Raw genomic sequence first — 18,201 nt, 5'->3', positions numbered from 1 at the left:
TTGCCTTTGAATTGATGAGTTGATGTGCTTTGAGTTTTGGACGAACTGAACCTTCAGGCGCAGCCTTAGGGAGGCGGGAACCGGGGAACTGGGGTCGACCTGGGGTTCGGTTGCAGGTCCAACACCGGGAAGTCGGTGACAGTCCGAACTCGCTAGTCAGTGGTCGGTCTACCACAGCCGATATCCCTGTCACCTCGAAAACACCCCGGTCAAACGCCTTTGAACGCCCTTATCAACGGCCACCGGCGGAGCCAAGCTTGAGCTTCCTTATCGGGGCACCCTTCTTCGAGATGGATGACGATTTGTAATCCCGGGGTTCAACTGGGGCCCCTCGATTCTTTCGTTTTTGGTATCTTTTCCTCTTTCCCTACTCTCACTCTATCTTTATATCGGTCTCATCTCTCATATCGTTGGGAATTCGAGTCGGACGTCGTTTCGGTCTAGAGAATCTTGGCCAACCCCGTTACACGACAAACGCCCAACCACTACGACGGGACACACGGTCACTTTTGTTCCCATGCCGCCGATGCAACCGACAACAGCTCTGCCGTTCAAGCCATACCGCTCACCATCGTCAAAGATGTCTGCCGCTGCAATGGACAAGAAGCCGCCCCTGAACCTGGAGCACCATTACTCCGATGTGACCAAGGCGAGAGAGCCGAGCAAGATGAAGGAGTACTACAAGTACTTTCAGATTCCGGGCATTGGTCAACTAGCTGGAGGTGAGTTTCTGAGCCTCTATGTCTTCACTTCTTTTCATTGCAAACCACACATTGGATATGAAGACGGCACTGCTGGTGGTTGCATGGCGTCAATCGGTGCCATGTCGCGTGCGTGTCGTGCGGGAAGGATGCCGCAATACATGCCGCAATATACACCTTCCGTGGCGTGCTTCCACCACCATGTTGCGCAACACCAATTCCCAATCCCAGTTCACCAACCGATCCCGGCACAACGCCCCAGGCACCTGAGTCGCTAACCAATCGGGCGCCCCAGGTCTTCCTCATTCGAGCTTGTTCCCGTTCGACACCCTCGAGGCGCAGGCCGCGAAGCCCGAAAGATGGGAGCCGTCTCCGATCCCCGACGCCACCTTTAGCGCACCCAACGGCGCCGCAGCAGCAACACTGCCGATCCGGGGCAAGACATCCGGACGTGACAAGACGGAGGACGTCAAGGCGGCGCGGCACGTCACCGTCCCCGGTAGCGATGCCGAGCTCGATCCGCTCCGGCGCATTGACGTCGCAACGGCGCTGCAGTACGGCACTGCCGAGGGCTACCCTCCCCTGCGGTCTTTCGTGAGGCAGTTTACCAGGGAGCACCTGCATCCCAATGTGCCTTACCTTGGCGGTCCTGAGGTCATTCTCAGCTGCGGTTCCACGGATGGCTTTTCCAAGACCTTGGAGCTTCTGACGAACCCATGGAACCCTGCGAAGAATGACATCAGGGATAGACAGGGCATGTTGTGCGAGGTCTTCGTGTATAGTCAGGTTCTGACGCAGGCGCTCCCTCGCGGCGTGCAGGTTGCGCCTGTCGAGATGGACAACGTGGGCATGATTGCCTATGGTCCTGGCGGTTTGGATGAGTTGCTGTCTGGCTGGGATGAGGCTAATGGTCGGCGGCCGCATTTCCTGTACACTGTGACGTGAGTTCTCCCCTGCATACGACGTTGCGGATTAGTGTTTGCTGACATGGGATCTCAGCATGGGCCACAACCCAACTAGCGGCGTGCTCCCTGTTGAGCGTCGCAAGGAGATTTACGAGATTGCCAGCAAGTACGACGTCATCATTGTCGAAGATGACCCGTACTGGTACCTGCAGTACCCGTCCGCTGCTGAGGATGAGGCCAGGCACAGGGGCCTGCCCGTTCCCGCCACTGCCTCGACTTACAAGCCCGTCAAGTCGTCGGGATACCGGTTCCTGGACTCGTTGACGCCATCATTCTTGAGCATCGATGTTGACGGCAGAGTCATTCGTCTCGATACCTTCTCCAAGACGATTGCTCCCGGATGCCGGTTGGGCTGGATCACCGCCCAGCCGGCCATCATCGAGCGTCTTCTAAGGTACGCCGGTCCGCTCTCTCACACACAACCCAAAACGCTGATCGAGTCATAGGATTACCGAGGTCACGACACAACAGCCCTCCGGCTTCGTCCAGTCCACCGTCGCAGAGCTGGTCATGGGCGAGCAGCCCCCGGCCGTGCGATCCGCCTTCGCAGCCCTGACGTCGCGCCAGAAGCAGACGTTCGAGGGCTGGAAGATGGACGGCTGGGTCCGCTGGCTCGAGGGCCTCCGCGGCGTCTACGAGCGCCGCATGAACCGCATGTCCTCCATCCTCGACGACGGCGCCGTCCAGCTCAAGCAGTCGACGCCGCGCAGCCTCGAGGACGCGGACTGGGGCGTCGTCAGCAAGACGCGGCTGTACGACTTCGACTGGCCGCGCGGCGGCATGTTCATCTGGCTGCGCTTGCGCTTCGAGACGCACCCGCTGTGGATGGCCACAGGCGGCAAGATCCTGCCGCTGATTGACGGCGAGAAGCTGTCGACCGCGCTCATGATCTACGCGACGCAGAAGCCGTTCCGCGTGCTGGTGAGCCCTGGGATGATGTTCAGTGCCACGCCTGCGATCCGGGCGGAGAGGGGATGGGCGTACTTCCGGCTGTGCTTTGCGGCGGAGACGGAGGAGAATGTGGATCGCTGCTCGGAGAGGCTTGCCGAGGCCATTCAGAGGTTCTGGAGGCTTAAGAAGGTGGAGGATATCGAGGAGTTGATTGGGGATCTGGTGACGGCCCAAGAGGATGCGATGGAGGAGGGACTGGGCAATCTTGGCACTTGGATGGGGTGTTGAGTGGATGTTGAAGCAATAACGAACGTGATGATCTCAGTATTGATGCTTCCGAAACACATGGCTAGATAGCAGGCATGTCACACACTTGAAAGACAGGGTAGAATGCATAGAGAACTTTTTTGTAGCTACCTGACAGTAACTACGTTTGCCCAAAACCCTGACATGTACAAAAGCAAGAAAAAGTCATAATCACGTGTTGGAATTGAGTCGTCACGGTCCAGGGCCAGACCAAACTTTTGTTGCTTTCAAGGGAATCATTTGTCCATTGATGAATTGAGGTCAACATTTCCTAGTTGCCATTACGCCTCAAGCACAAACCATGCTAAAATGTAGCCCCGTCCGTTTCAGAAACCTCCGTTCCACCACCGTCGTCAAAAACACCCTACCGAGGAAGTAATTTACTTCTTCTCGGCAGCCTTCTTGGCGAATACCGAGGCGTAGGGGTTCAGGCGGAGCATGACCTGCTTGTTCTTCAGGGGGTTCTTCTTCTGGACCGCGGAGCGGCGGGTCAGAGCGTAGCCCTTGGGCTCGTTGAGCGCGGACTGGGTCTCGGAGCTGTTGATGATACGGGCAAGGTCGGCCTGGCTGACGATGTTGGACGGCAGCAGGAAGTCCTTCTTGAGGGCGCTGGGGGTGGTGGTGGAGCCGTAGATGGTGTCCAGGGCCTTGAAGGCAGCGGAGGTCCAGACGACGAAGCGGCCGAGGTGGCCACCGGGGGCGAGCTGGAGAAGGTTGAGGGCGGTGACGGGGGAGGACTCGACACCGGGGATGTTGCGGAAAGCGGTGACGAGCTCCTTGCCGTCGACCTCGGGGTCGTAGATGACAAGGGGACCGCGGCGCTGGCGGAAGCGGCGGCCACGGAGCTTGCCCTTACCGGCGCGGAGCTTCTTGGAGCCCTTAACCTTCTCGACGTCCTCGCCGGCACCGACGGTCTTCAGGAGAGCGACGGCAGCGGAGGTGCGGGCGACAGCGGCGTTCTCGAAGAGAGCGGAGTCGACGACCAGGGGAACCTCGGGGACGGAGGAGATCTGGTGACCGCGGGCCTGGAGGAGAGGGGCAACGCCGGAGGCGGCGATGGCGGAGACGGTAGCGTAGCGTCTGGAAGACTTGTTAGAATCGTCGTTCTCGTATATTTCCCAGTTCTTTCCCCGCGGTGGGGCCTGGAGAAAATCTCACCTCTGGCCCTGGTTGACCTTGACGTGCCACTTGCGCCAGGTCTTGGTAGGGGCGAACATGCGACCGGAACGGCACATGTTACCGAAGGCGGCCTGACCGGCACGGTGAGTACCACCACCGGAGACACGGGGGATACGGGCAACAGCACGACCTGTTTGATGTTTCCGTCAGCATGGTGTTCCTCTCCCATCATCTCAGCAGCGCCTCTCAATCTCTTGTCGCAGGACTCGGGTATGGAAGAAAAAAAAACTTGGGCTCGAGCCCTCGGGCAGTTGGTCCAGCAGCAGCATTTCCGGCTCCTTCACGAACTTTCCTGCCCGAGGTCCCTCGCCAACGTTTTCCAATGCGACCCTCTCGCCCTCCCTTCCAAGCAGATTCTTCTCGCGCGCGTTCGAATTGCCGGGGAGCACTAACCAGTTCCCCAAGACTCAGCAGAGGTCTGGTGACCGGCCTTCTCGGAGACGGAGTAGGGCTGGCGCTTGTTCTTGGCCATGCCCTTGTGAACCTCCTGGACGATATCGGGACGGATAGGGCTCAGGAAGACGGCCGGCAGAGTGTGGGTGTTGCCGGAGGACTTGCCATCCTTGCCGATGATGGTGACGGTAGGTCTCGAAGCCATTTTTGATCGTTGATTGACCCTGTCGACGGAAGGACGGATTAGTTGTCTGCGAAGTGGGAAAAAGAGAAAGAGAAAGAGGAGAAGAAAATTCCAATTGCCGGGACGCCTTGCTGGTAGGGTGAACTTTTCGAGAGGAGATGGGGACCTAGAAAAATTCGCACGTACCTGGGTCAACGGTGGGCTTCAGTGCTGCTGGGTTAGTGACGGGGTTGAAGTTTGGCACTTTCTGCGTTCGCGATAAAATTGAATGATTTTTTTTTCCCTCTGGCTGCGTTTGGTGGGCGGAGACCCTAAGGTACGTACCGCTGTTAGCGAATCGAGCCCGGGTTGGGAATTAGGGTCACGTGTGGCGGCGGGTCACAGTGTTGGAAGTCTCGCCGGGACGAACTGCTCCACATCGGCCCCTCATCGATTGTCCACCGATGAGATTTTGAGGGACTCATGTCTGCCAATTGTGTTGTCGTAATGTCAAATACTGAGCCTGACCGTCCTTCGCCGGGGCATATTCCAATGCGCCTTCAATCTGGAGCCCCTTTGTCAACAATGGCTGATGGTGCTCACTCTTCATTGAATTGAGGTGCATAGGCTTCTAGTTAGACATACCTGTCCGGGAACTTTATGGGGGACCTGAGCGGCGAGGTGAGAGTGATTGCCGAAGGACTGACGTAGAAGATGACGCTCCCATCGGATTTATCCCACGATCCGATCTTCAGAAGACCATGAGCCCATCTTGCCGGAGTCAACAATACACCTCTTGACTTACAGCCCCTACATATCACACGGGCTGCATAGATATAAAAGACTTACTTTCGAGGACCCTCAATCAGAGTATCGATCATGTTCTCAAATTCAGGTGCTTCTAGGAAGTTGAGAGAGGTCACTGCATTGGTTGTCCTCACAGAGGTGTATGCGTACCCTGCATGCGGTTGGTACTTTGCTACAGAGTACGTAGGAAGGAATGGGGGGGAAAGGCAAAAAAACGTGGACAATATGCGTAAAGTACATGCATTTTTTTTTAATGTTGGTGTAGTATACATAACAACGAATCGGACAAAACACGATGATCACTGCCGTTTACCCACTCCCCAAGCCTACAGCCACAACCACCACCATCATTCCTTATTCAACAACTACCTCCACATCCACAAACCCGACTCCAAAACGCTCCAGATCCGCCAATACGTGTTGCAAAATGAATGGCGTTGCCGACGTTTACGATGCCGGCGCTGTACAATAGGGCGATCGCTATCATGCCGTAGACCACTATCACGGCGTGTCTGTGAAGTGACAACGCGTACCGCGTTCGTGGCCTGACTCTGTTCCGCTGGCTCGACCCAAGAGAGGAGATGACGAGAGGGTCCAGGGCGGGCGTTTGGCGGGTTGGCTCATTGCCTTCGCGGAGAGGTGCTGCCAGTTGAGGGCAAGGATTCTTATGAGTCGTCTGCTCACACGGGAGACGATATGGCCATGGTGGGAAGAGGACTTGGGCGGCGCATGGCCTGACTGGGCGGACCCAAAAGAATGGAATTGACTGCTTGCCTAGTTTTAACAAGCAACGCTGACGGGAGGGAGGGCACGCTGGCTTTTAAATCGATTACTCGAATGAGAGACCATGTGACTTATACTGGAATCTCGATATGCCCTTACCCCTCAATCCTGAAGAAGCATGGGGGTGGGCAAGGTTCTGAAGTTCGTCAATGAAAACGCAGGGTGCAGGGACAAGCACGCCAGTGAGAGTTTGCGCGCAACGTCAATTGTCGAATGTTTTGTCGTTTTTCGATGGGACGGCAGAAGTGATTCGGTCAGCATCTCAACTCATCGGCATTCCAGGTACGGACGACTTCAAGCTGTGTGGGTGGTGTCCCTTGGTTGGCTGTACCACTTACACCAAAACTCAGTGCAAGATGTGGTCACTTCTCAGAGTGTCGCGCAGCTAAGTAGTAGGTTTACAGTCACAGAGGGCGCCGGAACTAAAAAGGACGTCTGCGTACACTATGGTCGGTATATCGCTATTAAGTAAGTAGTTGACAGTAAGCAGGGAACAGAATAAGGGCAACTTGAAAAGGGCTGGATGAGCAAAAAGAGAACTCGTCCATCGAGTCGGACGGAAACTGCAAAAGAAATGGGCCCTAACCAGGGATCGAACCTGGGACCTCTCCCAAGTTGAGATGTCGAAGACAACCCTAAGGGAGAATCATACCGCTAGACCATCAGGGCAGAGGACACGATCTGTGATCGTTGCAGGGCATTCCCAAAACCGAAAATATGGATCCTCAGTCACTACGCTGCAGCTTCTCTGCGACATCAGGCTTTGGTTAGTAACCTCGAAACTGAGCATCTTGCCCCTGTTAACCCAGCCAACAGCAACCTCAACTGAAATTGTATCTCTCCTGCTCAGCCCATACTCATGCGTATCAACGAAGTCTACCAACGTCCGGCGAATCAACTAAGCTATCGTCGCTATCAGGGGCCCCAAGACCCCTGTCAACACCTAAAAATGGCCCCAGATGGGCCAGAGATAAGCTACGCGTCCAGTGTCGCAATCGACCTTCTCAAAGTCGGCATCCGAGCCTCCTTATTCCCGAGACTATATAAATACTTTTCAAGAACCCTTCGCAGTGTGCACGTTGACCTGCCAGTGGCTTGCGATAACACCCCAAAAATTCAACATTTTCAAGCTTGTCACAGGGGCGGGTTGTCAGTCACATGGTTCATAACACAGAGCCCGTCTACAACACCTGCACCTTCAGCTCGGGCAGCTTAGCTCCGATGGCGGACCTCCGCACCGACGAAACCTCGCCGTTCCTCCAACGGCCTGGTAGTCCAGCGTTGTCCCGAGAGGAGGACCAACGTCAGGAGCAGCACCCCGCGGCCGCACGGAAGCTCACCCTGGTCAACGGCCTGGCCATTGTCATTAGCCTGCAGATCGGCTCGGGCATCTTCAGCGTGCCCTCGCAGATCAGCCAGTTCGTCTCGGCCCCGGGCTACGGTCTGTTGGCATGGCTGTTTGGCGGGCTGCTCGTATGGACAGGCGCGGCGTCCTTCATCGAGCTGGGGTTGAGGATACCCAACAACGGAGGGATCCAAGAGTACCTCCGGGCGTGCTACGGCGAGTTTGCCGGGTTTCTGTTTACATGGGTCTGGTGCACCATCATCAAGCCGGCGGCGAACTCAATGATTGCTACCATTTTCGCCGACTACCTCACCGAGGCGTTCGTCCCGGACAACCAGCCACCGGAGCCCTGGTTATCAAAGGTGGTAGCGGCCGGGTGCATTGTCACAATGACGCTCGTCAACTGTCTGGGCGCAACGGCGGGCGCGAAAGCGGCTAACCTGTTCCTGTTCCTGAAAATGGCTGCCCTTGCAACCATCATTATTCTGGGGTGCGGCGTCTGGGCGTTCGGTCATGGGGAAGGGGTCCCTTCGTCTGAATACGGGTGGTTCGGCCAGCGGCCCGACCAACGTGAGGTTGGTCTGTGGGAGTGGCTAGGAAACTTCGGGACGGCAACCTTTGGGGCTCTGTGGTGTTATGCGGGCTGGGAAATGGTGAGAGTGAACCCTTCTAACTATGCCCGACAACCTGCTGAATGTTCCGTAGGTAGGGTTTGTCGCGGGAGACATGAAGAATCCTCGTAGGGATCTGCCCATCGTGATTAATGGCTCGATGATGCTAGTCATCACTGGCTTCATGCTGATGAATGCTGCCTTGTATGTCTGCCTGCCAATGAGTGTTATGCAGAACAGCAGTACAGTGGCAGTGGTAAGTTTGCAACTCTTGTCAGCCAGCAGATGCTCGTGCTGACATCAGAATAGGAGTTCGCAAATCGGGTTCTCGGCAGCTGGGCCGGTGTCCTCTTCTCCGTAATCGTCTCCATCTCGGCGATGGGCGCTCTGAACTCGAATGTCTTTGCTACCGCCAAGCTCGTAGTTGTTGCAAGCCAGCGAGGTTATTTTCCCGCTGTCTTGGCAAACCTGCATTGCAGCAGTGAGAAGGACGAAGCTGGTTATGTCGATGAACAACTCTCTGCTTTGCCGAGGCTGCTCGGAGGACCTATCAAAGGTTTCGTTTCGTGGACTCAAAACCGACGTTGGCGCAGAAACGTGCCCATGTGAGAGTGACACCACCCAGCCGAGTGTTTGGCTGACGAGAGAAACAGTTTCCCACTGCTGCTGAACTGCGGCTTATCGGTTGTCTACGTTGTCGTGGGTAGCTTCAACGGCCTTGTAACATTCATTGGTATGTACAATCACTCAAGCTCCCAGGTCGTGGACTGACAGAGTGCAGGCCTGGCGGCGTACATGATTTTCTTCTCGTCCGCTGTTGGACTCATTCTGCTTCGACGGAGAGACCGTCGTGCACCAGTAGCAAAAGCGGCCGAGTACAGAACTTGGCTCATCAACCCCATCATTTTCAGTGCCATTAGTGGTCTGTTGGTGGTCAGAGGTGTCATCACGGATCCTTTGCAGGGCGCGGCCATCCTCTTGGTCGCCCTTTTCGGCTTGGCCTTCTTTTCACTCAGATTCGGGTTGCGTGGCTTCACCAACAGGCAAGAGGCAGGATGAAGTTGTGCCCGGCAACGTGTGTCATTAGGGTATTGCAGCATATGCAACATGCTTCCTTCGTCAAAAATTGCATCAACGGCGCGCGTCTGAGCCGGAGCACTGTACTGTGCTCGGACAGTCCTCGACACGCCAGAAAGGCGGCGCAGGATATTCAGACTTCTTACGACGATGGAACTCGAAGTCCCCTTACGAAGAGCGTTGCACAGGCCGAGGTTTACCTGCCTCCCCACGTTTGAGCCAGTACGCAGCCGATGTCATCAACAGCTCGGCGAGCACAGAGAAAGCAAAGAGCCGGATGAGGTCTGTGAAACTTTGGGCGACGGCAGAGTCCGTGTCAGGCTCGAGTGCTTGATCGTTTCCAGGCGGGCGGAATCACATTGTGATACCAATACAAAATATTGAGACCCTGTTGAGGAACCAAAAAAGAGACTGCTGCTCTGTGTGACAACATGCTAGCTGATGCACGGTGCTTAATGAGCTTGGATGACCTCACTCACGGGCCTCCGTGATTGGCTTCAGAAGAATTGACTAGAACGATGTTTATGCTACCGAGGCGACGTGATTGTAAGTTGATGTTCTTGTCACAGCTGACATGTATAGTTGTGGCGTGAGATATGTTGCAATCAAGTTCCCACCGCTCTTTCTTCCCGCGCAGATCATCGGAATAAGGTAGGGTTGACGGATCTTCGCATGACGAGCTGGCGTACATAGTTGCAGCTCTAACAAGTCGAAGACTTTGGATGTTCTAGAAAATTCATACTTAGTAGTGCACCGTTGACGGAGCGTGTGCATGACCCGACTGCAGACGGCGGACGGCGGATAGAGGGCGGGTGAGTGTACATGGTGGTGGGGGTAAAATTGCCGGCGTCTGACACGGTCGCAGCATCTTTGCCTGGCTCGATCGGGATACGTAAGATGGCCCGGGATGCTGCATATTTTCAGTCATTGATCGGGTCCTAGACTCCTCTGATAAGAAATGGTATGTTTCGCCTGCTGCGTGGGTAGGGTTGTGCAAGCCTCACGGCCCGACGACTTTGATGGCGAGGTCGACAGATAGGTGCAGATGTGGTGATGTCGGTTTCATGGCACACTTTGCGCAGCCAACGCCGTTGATCAAAATGTTTCCCGAACGACGCCGCCTCGTGAAACTGGAGACATCGGCCTCCGAATTGGAGCCGGCATTGTGTTGGGTGCTTGCCGCGGTGCCGTTCTGCATCCAATGCCGACTAAGCCTCCCCATCGCCACGACTAGTTGGACGTTGAACCAAGGACAGACGGGCACTCCGCGTGGCGCACGCTCTTGCAGTCTCCAGCCCACTGTAACTGTGCGTATCATTTTGTCTTGACATGTCAAACAAGCCCTCGTACCCAACAACTCCGCACGTCTGGCTCGGTAAGTCTTGTGGTTCACCAGGAGCAGGATATCAGAAGCCATCACGATTGTCCACCGGACGACGGTCGTTGGGAAAGGATGGCAAAGATCAGGCCGCGTCAAGGCAATCCGTGCAACGTGAACAATTGGAAATGGGCAGGCTGGCTGCCGTGGTACCGTGCCAGCTGCAGGCGTGGTAGAAACCAGTCGGCCAAGTGCCAGGCCCAAGACTCATCGAGGTGGAAGACCTAATCGACGGTGCCGGTTGCCCTAAACAGGTTCCCAGCATATGCAGCGTGCAGGCCGGACGTGAGTACCGGCTGTGAAAGTGGAGATGGCTCGATGCAATTGCACCAAGACCTAGGCTTTGGACTTGGGCCGACCGCACTCCCAAGTCACGCTTGAACGTCAGGCTTGGACTCTTGGTGGTGTCGAGGACGGGTCCCATCCAGCCCATCCCACATCCCATCTGCAGGACGCAGCAGACTGCGTCGTAGTGCGTGGGCATGGCCATCATGCTCATGCTGCTGCTGCTTCTACTGCTGCAGGTCGGGGAAAGCGACTAATGATGGCGCAGTATTGATTGGCACGTCGAGAGTGAGTGGTGAAGGAGCTCTTGCTCGCGACGAGACGGTCGCCACTCTCAACCCGAGAACTGAACTGGATGCCCTACTGGAATGGTTCAGTGACAGGCCTTACGTATTGCCAATTGACATGTGTCCGTATTCAACGTCGCCGGCTGTGGAGATTATGATGATGTTACCGCTGCCGGGCCGTTTTTCTGGTTCAAGACATGTGCCGCTGTCCAAGATCAGGTTCATGAACCATCAATGCTGACGGTCGGCTGGAGAACGACATCGACATCGACAACAATAATAAACCTGAGATTGTCGCCTATAGCCATCAACGCCGTTTCGGCAGGACGTGTGTCGCGATAAGCAGAGGGACCCTGCCTTAAACTTTGCATCCAACAACATCCAAGAGTCGCGTTAGGAACGGTGTCACCTCGGTGACCACAGAGCACCGACGGTGTGTGTTGGCGGCTGGTCTTTAACGGCAACGGGGAGCACCGTGGCACACAACACGGGCTGGACTCTGCTGTCGTCGGAGGTGAACGAACGCCCGGGGCATTTGGTGCCATTGGAGGTGGTGGTGGGCGGGCGGTGGTGGCCCTGGACCCGGGCTGGAGGTGGAAGGAAAATAAAAAACAGAAGGCGGTGGAGACGTGCGGTACAAGGTACCGCCCTACAGCAGCCCAGCAGCCCAGCAGCCCAGCCGTCATCATGGAGGGGCACCCCCTCCCACCAATGCCAATGCCATGCACCCCTGCTCGCCCATGACCATGACCATGGCCTTCCATGTTCAAATAAGGACTTCTTGCACCTACGCCGCATCTTCAACGCCGCTCCCCAAAATCCCACCTTCCCCTTCCCCGCCTGACACCACCAGAGACCTTACCTGCCTGCGCTGTCTGTCTTAAGCGATCTCACCTCGCTCGCGCATTCACTCGATCCAGCCGGTCCTACCTTACCAACCGCTTCCGTGTCCAAACCCGTCCGCCCAGATTCCCGTGCCTTCCACCTCCACCCGCAGGCATCTCACCTTAATTAACATCAACGCCTGCTCCCCCCTCCTCCACCCGCCACGACCACTTGGAACTCACTTCTACTCCCGCTCTCATCCTCTGCCGAAATCTGATCTCAACGTATCAAGTCAGCATCACAACTCGGGATTCGATCTACTGGTAAATCAGCTCTGTTGGCTGTGACGATTACCGCCAGTGCGACCCAAGCCCACGTCCCGACCCAAGCTGAGGGACCGAAACGTTGCGCAAGGCTGAGGCGGCCACACAAGAGACCGCATTACGACGCTCCCGCTCTCGCCGAGCCGAGAGACACACGATGCCTTCAAAGACCCCGACATCTTCCTGAGATTCTGTACCTTTTACCTTGGTCATACAGATAACCAAACATGAACGATTCACGCAATATTGAAGATCTTCTACAGACGGGCTATTTCACCACTACTAGGGCCAAGACTCCCAAGCCGTAAGCCGAGCCAAGACCACACATCTCCTCTCCAATGCGCAACCAAAGTTCTGACCCAAACTACAGATCCACCCCGGAGCCCCCGGCCGTACCGCCTCATACATCTACCATAACCCGCTCGAGCTACTACGCCGATGCCGTCGTACCACCACCTCATACATCTACCATAACCCGCTCAAGCTACTACACCGATGCCGAAGTACCGCCTCAGTCATCTACCATAACCCGCTCAAGCTACTACGCCGATGCCTATGTCCCCCGCACATTCGATGCGCCGATAAGGACTTCCCGCCGCAGGAACTACCCGCCTCCCCCAACCTGTGAAGATGAGACAGAGTCACTTCTCAAAGAACACGGCAGCGTCGTGTCGGCGTCCGACGATGAGCCTCCTTCACGAGGAGACGCCGAACAACACCCCATTATCATGGAGGTACATGAATACAACCCTGAACGCCGTTTCGTGATCATTCCGAAATCCGACAGCGAGGGAGGAGACGCAGACTCCTCGTCAGACGACGCAAAATCGCGTTCCTCCGGCGGCTCGCGTTCTGCCAAGACAAGACTCAACGGAGATTATGGCGCGAACACATCAAGGAAATATTATGCGCCGCGGGTTGATGACCCAGACACCGCCAAACGGCCAGGCATTGAGAAGAGAAAGAGCAGACAGGACTTGCCCAAGATCGAGACCGACATCAAAGAAGAGGAGCCGCGTGTTCGGAGACACGAGCGCACGAAGTCAGGCACTCGTGCAGAACAGAAAGCCGACTACTTCTCTGCCCAGTACGACAAGCGGCAACCGAACGAGACATTGCTATCCCCCAAGGTCATCAAGCACGCAACAGGCGGTCGAGAAAAGGTCTACTACGATTACTCCCAGGCCGGTCGAAACGGCGTACCACGGCCCCAACGAAGTTATTCGAATCTCGCAGACCAAAGACGGTTCGACGATAACTATGGAAGGCAATCGTCGTCGAATCCCCCACCAGCTAGGCGCTCGAACACGAACTTTGATTCTCCCAAGGAGCCCAGGCAGTCCTCTGGGGACAGGGTCCCTGAGACTCCTCGTCACCAACGTGAACGCATCGTACCCCGTGGTGAGCGACCAGAGAAAAAAGATCCCACCACGCCATACGATCGATCGGAGCAGGACAGAGAGCGCGACCGAGATCGCGAGCGGGACCGTGAGCGAGAACGGGATCGTGACCGTGACCGTGAGACGAAACGGACTCCAACCTACAAGCGCGACTCGCCACGCCGACGGGATGACAGCGGCTCCAGCAGCAGCGATTATTCGCACACCCCGCGGACGGCCAACGCCCGAAGGAGAAGGTCAATTGTGAACCAGGAGGGCAGAGAGAGCAGAGATGTTCTCTTGAGCCCCGAGCAGACGCGGCCGTCTCAATCCGGCAGATCTAGGTCTCGTGCGCCAGCTGAAGTTGTCAACCCATCCCCGCGGGTATCAACCAAGTCTTTCGCCGAGGATCTCCCTCCTGCACCTCGCGTCTCGGCAACATTTCCCATCATCAAAGACCCGAGGGAGAGTGGTGATGTGCGGGAGAAGCCCACTACACCGTATCCTGAGGATGATATCCTGCCCAGCACGAGCCGTCTCAGCACTCGCGAGCCTGAACCTGTATCTAGAGCTCGCTCGCGCTCTCGTGCATCTACTTTCAACAACACCGTAGTGATGCCAGCAGTCATGCCGCCTATGCCTGTTCCTGCTGGGCCACGAAGCCCAAATGAGAAGAGGAGATCGCCCGAAAGAAGACCTATCACGCAACCTGCTGCGATAGTCTCACAAGCAGATGCATGGCCACCGGCCAGGTTCGATCCTACAAAGAGCGCTCTTGCCCTCGATGGACCAAGAGGCAGCTATCGGCGGTACTCGCATGACGCCGACAGAGGGGGCGTGCCTGACTTTCCTGAGTGCCCTCGGAAAAACGGCGTTGTTGGTTGCGCCGACTGGCTTAGTCTGCCACGTTGCGACAACTTCAACATCTGCCCTGACTGCTACAACGGAGTTTTCTTGAACACGGAATTTCGCAATGACTTCATGCCCATGCTGTTTCGGCCAATGGACAAGCCAATTGCTTGTGATTTTGGCTCAATTGGGTGGTACCACATTGCGTGGCTGCTTACATTGAAAAATCGACACACAGACTTGCGCCTTTTCTACCAGGTCGCCAATGTCGCCAGCAAGGTGACTAGCAGCAGTCCCTGTCCCGGAGATCGTCGCGTCACCCGCGTCTGGTATTCCCTCAAGAACCCATATACGCAGACGACCATGCCGGATTTCACCGTCTGTCACGAGTGTGCCAAAACAGTCGAGGGACTGTTGCCCAATCTGCTAGGCGTGTTTGTCACTTTGCACCCTTCAGCGCAGCCGACCCGGAGCACTTGTGCAATGCACTACAATCCTGATCGGAAGCGTTTCGTGATGTACTTTGACGCATTGGAGACCACGTCCGACGTGGCACTCGCTACAGCACAGCCGCCAAACATTGCCAAGCTTGTGAGCGATATCGAGAGTCTATCGGTTTTCACTGAGTGCTGCAAGGACAACCCAGTTTTTGACCAAAATTGGCACATCATGCAGTACCTCCCGCAGTTCACCGTATGCGGTGACTGCTTTGACGAGGTGGTGGCACCTCAACTGAAAGACGGCAACGTCATTGCGCGGAACTTCTACGTGAAGCCCCAGCGCCTCGAGGATGCAACGTGCCAACTGTACTCAGCTCGAATGAGAGCCGTATTTGACAAGGCTTGCCGCCGTAACGATCCAAAGTACCTTGAGGTCAAGGTGCTGGAGCGGCAGAAGATGTTCGTCGAGACGTATAAACGATTGTCCAAGCTGGAGCAGGAGAGGTCCCTCTGGGCAAGGGAAGAAAGCAAGAAGCTTCTACAGGAATGGGAAAAATGGGAATGATAACATGCACGAATGAATGAAATGAGAAACGGACGAGTATTATGATGAGCTTATACACCACGGCTTAGAAGCCGATAGATGCTATGAGATACTTAGAGACTAATTGTCTGTACGAAATGGAGTAAATTGGAACATTCTCATCGAGTGCCTTCTTCAGCAGCACAAGAGTGCCGATTCAACCTGTGTTGTATTTAGTGAGCCAGTTTCGCGCCTATTTCGATCAACTCATCAACATATGGCGATCAAATTCCTGCGACACCCACGCAGCCAAGCAAGTACACCTTCAAAAGCATAAGAAGAGGCTATTGGACATAGTGGTTCAACCAAATGTTCCGTTTCAGGTGCCCAAGATATAAAACGGCTGGTTTGTCCAACTCTTTTCGAGTTCAGGGTGCGGAAAGTGGAGAGCAGGATGCTTTCACGAAGTTACCAACATGAAAGATTACCGAAAATTTACGTCGAAAACGGCTGCAGCGGATGAGCACAAAGTCTTATTCAGTGCTGAAGATACGTTGAAGCCCCTCCTGTTGGGTGAGCCGTTGTAAGGGACGTCAATGTGGTAGCTCCTGTGGTGTATGCTTTTGCCAAAGATGCTGTTGGTATTGAACAACACTTCGGGGGCTCGCATGGTTTCCCTTCTATTATAGTATAGTCGTATCCGGAGGTACGGGAACGGAATAAAAACAACGCTTCCAGTGGAACTGAATTTTGGCCGATCTTTGCGACGCTGCTGCGTAGGTGTTTGTGGAAAAGGTTCTGGTGGATGATGTACTGGTCGTGTTTTCTTTTGCCGCCAAACACGACTGACTGACTTGTCATCGAACCCAGTAGTCCACTAAGCCAAGGACTTGGTGGAACAGGAGACCTCTCTTTCACGAAAGCTTGATACAAGAAGTTAGTAATGGGTACCCGGAGATCAGCCTTGGGGCCAAGATGATCTGTCTCCTCTCCACGTGCAAGTAGGTCTTCCACAAGCAGATCTCGCACGACACCGGGTCCGCGGCACTCATATGCCTAGGAGATGTTTGGCTTCGCCTCGGTCGATCAAGTAGAATTCCAAGAATCTTTTAGCGCGGAGGGGGCGGGATATTTGAGATTTTCATGCCTTCGCAACCTTAAACGCACCAAGGCCTGTGGGCGTTGGCCTGTGAGGCGCAGACGTCACCCTCAATCTTGACATGAAAGTTGAGTTGGTGATGTGTGTGTGGGTGGTTGCGCGTATGGGTGTTCGGACTGAGGAACACCCGCTGCGACCATCCCAACCCAGGGGCTACCTAAACGAAAATAGTCATGCAGCAGTAAGCCAATCGATGGATTGGGGGAAAGGCCCTGGGCATGGAACTGGGCGGGAGTGGGGCACGGACCAAGAGCGTCCAGGGGTTTCGACGCTGTGCGTGCAGCGTGACAGCAGCTCTGCCGAACATCAACTTGGCAACAGGAAAGCAACATCGGATATGGACCTCGCTTTCGCTGCAAGGCGCTGCAAGTGCATGCTGACGCAGAGATGCTTCGTCCATTGTTTGCGCTCTCCGGGACGTGGAATGTGGCAAGCGACTTCACGGCGTTCGTGGTCGTGTCATTGCCCACTGAAAATTTCCAAGTTTAGAGAGAGATGTTCGTTCCCCATACTTACAACACGAGAGTCGTGTCGGCTACTGTTGCCCGGGCGGTTCGTGAGGGAAACACAACGCAAAAGCTAATTGGAGAAAGAGAGACAGGCGAGGAACGCAAAGAGCCTCTTTTGTGCTCCTCTCCCGCCAGAAAAGATCCAGATCTTCCAAAGGCTTGGCATACGAGCTTAAGTTGTTTACTCGTCCCTTGGTCTTTCCGGTTACACGTCTTGGAGTAGCAGGGGGCCTGCGGCCCATCTTGAGACGGAGAGGCTGCCAAGTTCGAACCGCAACCGTTTCACCTCTCCCAAACCCGACCGCACCGCCTCGCTCGCCTCGCCCACGCATGCCCACGAGATCCCGGTTTTTTTCTCACTTGTTTTTGCATTCGTCGAGGAGTCTCGCTGATTGTCGTGGACTCGTGGGGCTAGGGGCCCCGGTGACTTGCACGGCTATCAGGCACGCAAACTCGAAGGAAAAGGAGGTGCGGTTCATGGCGATGCAACACGATGCAAGGGCTACCAGGTCTGGAAACCTCGAGCAAAATACGGGGTCCGCGGTGCAAGAGGCGTCTCGAGACTCGAAGAAAAAAAAGTCGTCCAAACTCGGCTATGGCGCTCGTTCCCCTTCCCGCTGCAAGACAGCCAGTCAGTCTTGCAGGTCTGCATGTCTCTCTTCCCTTTTGGTTCCCCACGTCATTCCATCTTTCTTTCCTTTTACCACCTTTGGTGCACTCTCATCCGGGCTTCATTGGTTCTGTTTCCCTCTGGAGTGTTCCTTTCTTTTCGTTTAACGAGAAATCGGTTACGACTTCTCTATTCCATTCTTTTCTCACTCCTGGTCGAGTCTTGTTATTCATATTCTTGTTTCATTGTTTCTCTTCCTCCTCTACAGTCCAGGCGACCCTATTACGAATTTTGAGTTTGTCACGAGTATCTCTTATTATTACTTTCTTTTCTTAGCTGGGTCCAACGGTCCATTCGATATAGTCGCCTCGGGAGGAAGACGTCGATGAACAAGTACACTTAGGATTACCAAA

General features: G+C 55.2%; 4 protein-coding genes across 4 annotated transcripts; 3 read left to right on the top strand and 1 right to left on the bottom strand.

Annotated features, from left to right (window-relative positions):
• Positions 1-517: 517 nt before the first annotated feature.
• Positions 518-2,845, top strand: GCG54_00000898 (L-tyrosine:2-oxoglutarate aminotransferase atrD; the record flags this gene model as incomplete). Its single annotated transcript, XM_045401029.1, has 4 exons — positions 518-722; positions 997-1,642; positions 1,701-2,060; positions 2,113-2,845. The coding sequence occupies 4 exons, from the start codon at positions 518-520 to the stop codon at positions 2,843-2,845; spliced, it is 1,944 nt and encodes a 647-aa protein (XP_045263702.1).
• A 398-nt stretch (positions 2,846-3,243) lies between these two features.
• Positions 3,244-4,685, bottom strand: GCG54_00000897 (60S ribosomal protein L4-A; the record flags this gene model as incomplete). The annotated part of the gene is made up of 3 exons (XM_045401028.1): positions 3,244-3,943; positions 4,022-4,172; positions 4,436-4,685. Coding segments are annotated over 3 exons (1,101 nt in total), but the record flags the coding sequence as incomplete, so codon positions are not given.
• Positions 4,686-7,346: 2,661 nt separating this feature from the next.
• GCG54_00000896 (Cationic amino acid transporter 7) lies at positions 7,347-9,203 on the top strand (the record flags this gene model as incomplete). Its single annotated transcript, XM_045401027.1, has 5 exons — positions 7,347-8,186; positions 8,239-8,400; positions 8,454-8,749; positions 8,798-8,877; positions 8,926-9,203. 5 exons carry the CDS (start codon positions 7,347-7,349, stop codon positions 9,201-9,203), a joined length of 1,656 nt encoding a protein of 551 aa, XP_045263700.1.
• Positions 9,204-12,546: 3,343 nt separating this feature from the next.
• On the top strand, positions 12,547-15,552 carry GCG54_00000895 (uncharacterized protein; the record flags this gene model as incomplete). Its single annotated transcript, XM_045401026.1, has 2 exons — positions 12,547-12,623; positions 12,690-15,552. The coding sequence occupies 2 exons, from the start codon at positions 12,547-12,549 to the stop codon at positions 15,550-15,552; spliced, it is 2,940 nt and encodes a 979-aa protein (XP_045263699.1).
• Between the last annotated feature and the right edge of the window lie 2,649 nt (positions 15,553-18,201).

The sequence above is a fragment of the Colletotrichum gloeosporioides genome (assembly GCF_011800055.1).
Source record: "Colletotrichum gloeosporioides strain Lc1 chromosome Unknown consensus_50, whole genome shotgun sequence".
Classification (NCBI taxonomy): domain Eukaryota; kingdom Fungi; phylum Ascomycota; class Sordariomycetes; order Glomerellales; family Glomerellaceae; genus Colletotrichum; species Colletotrichum gloeosporioides.
This window is presented reverse-complemented; position numbering and strand designations above follow the sequence as displayed.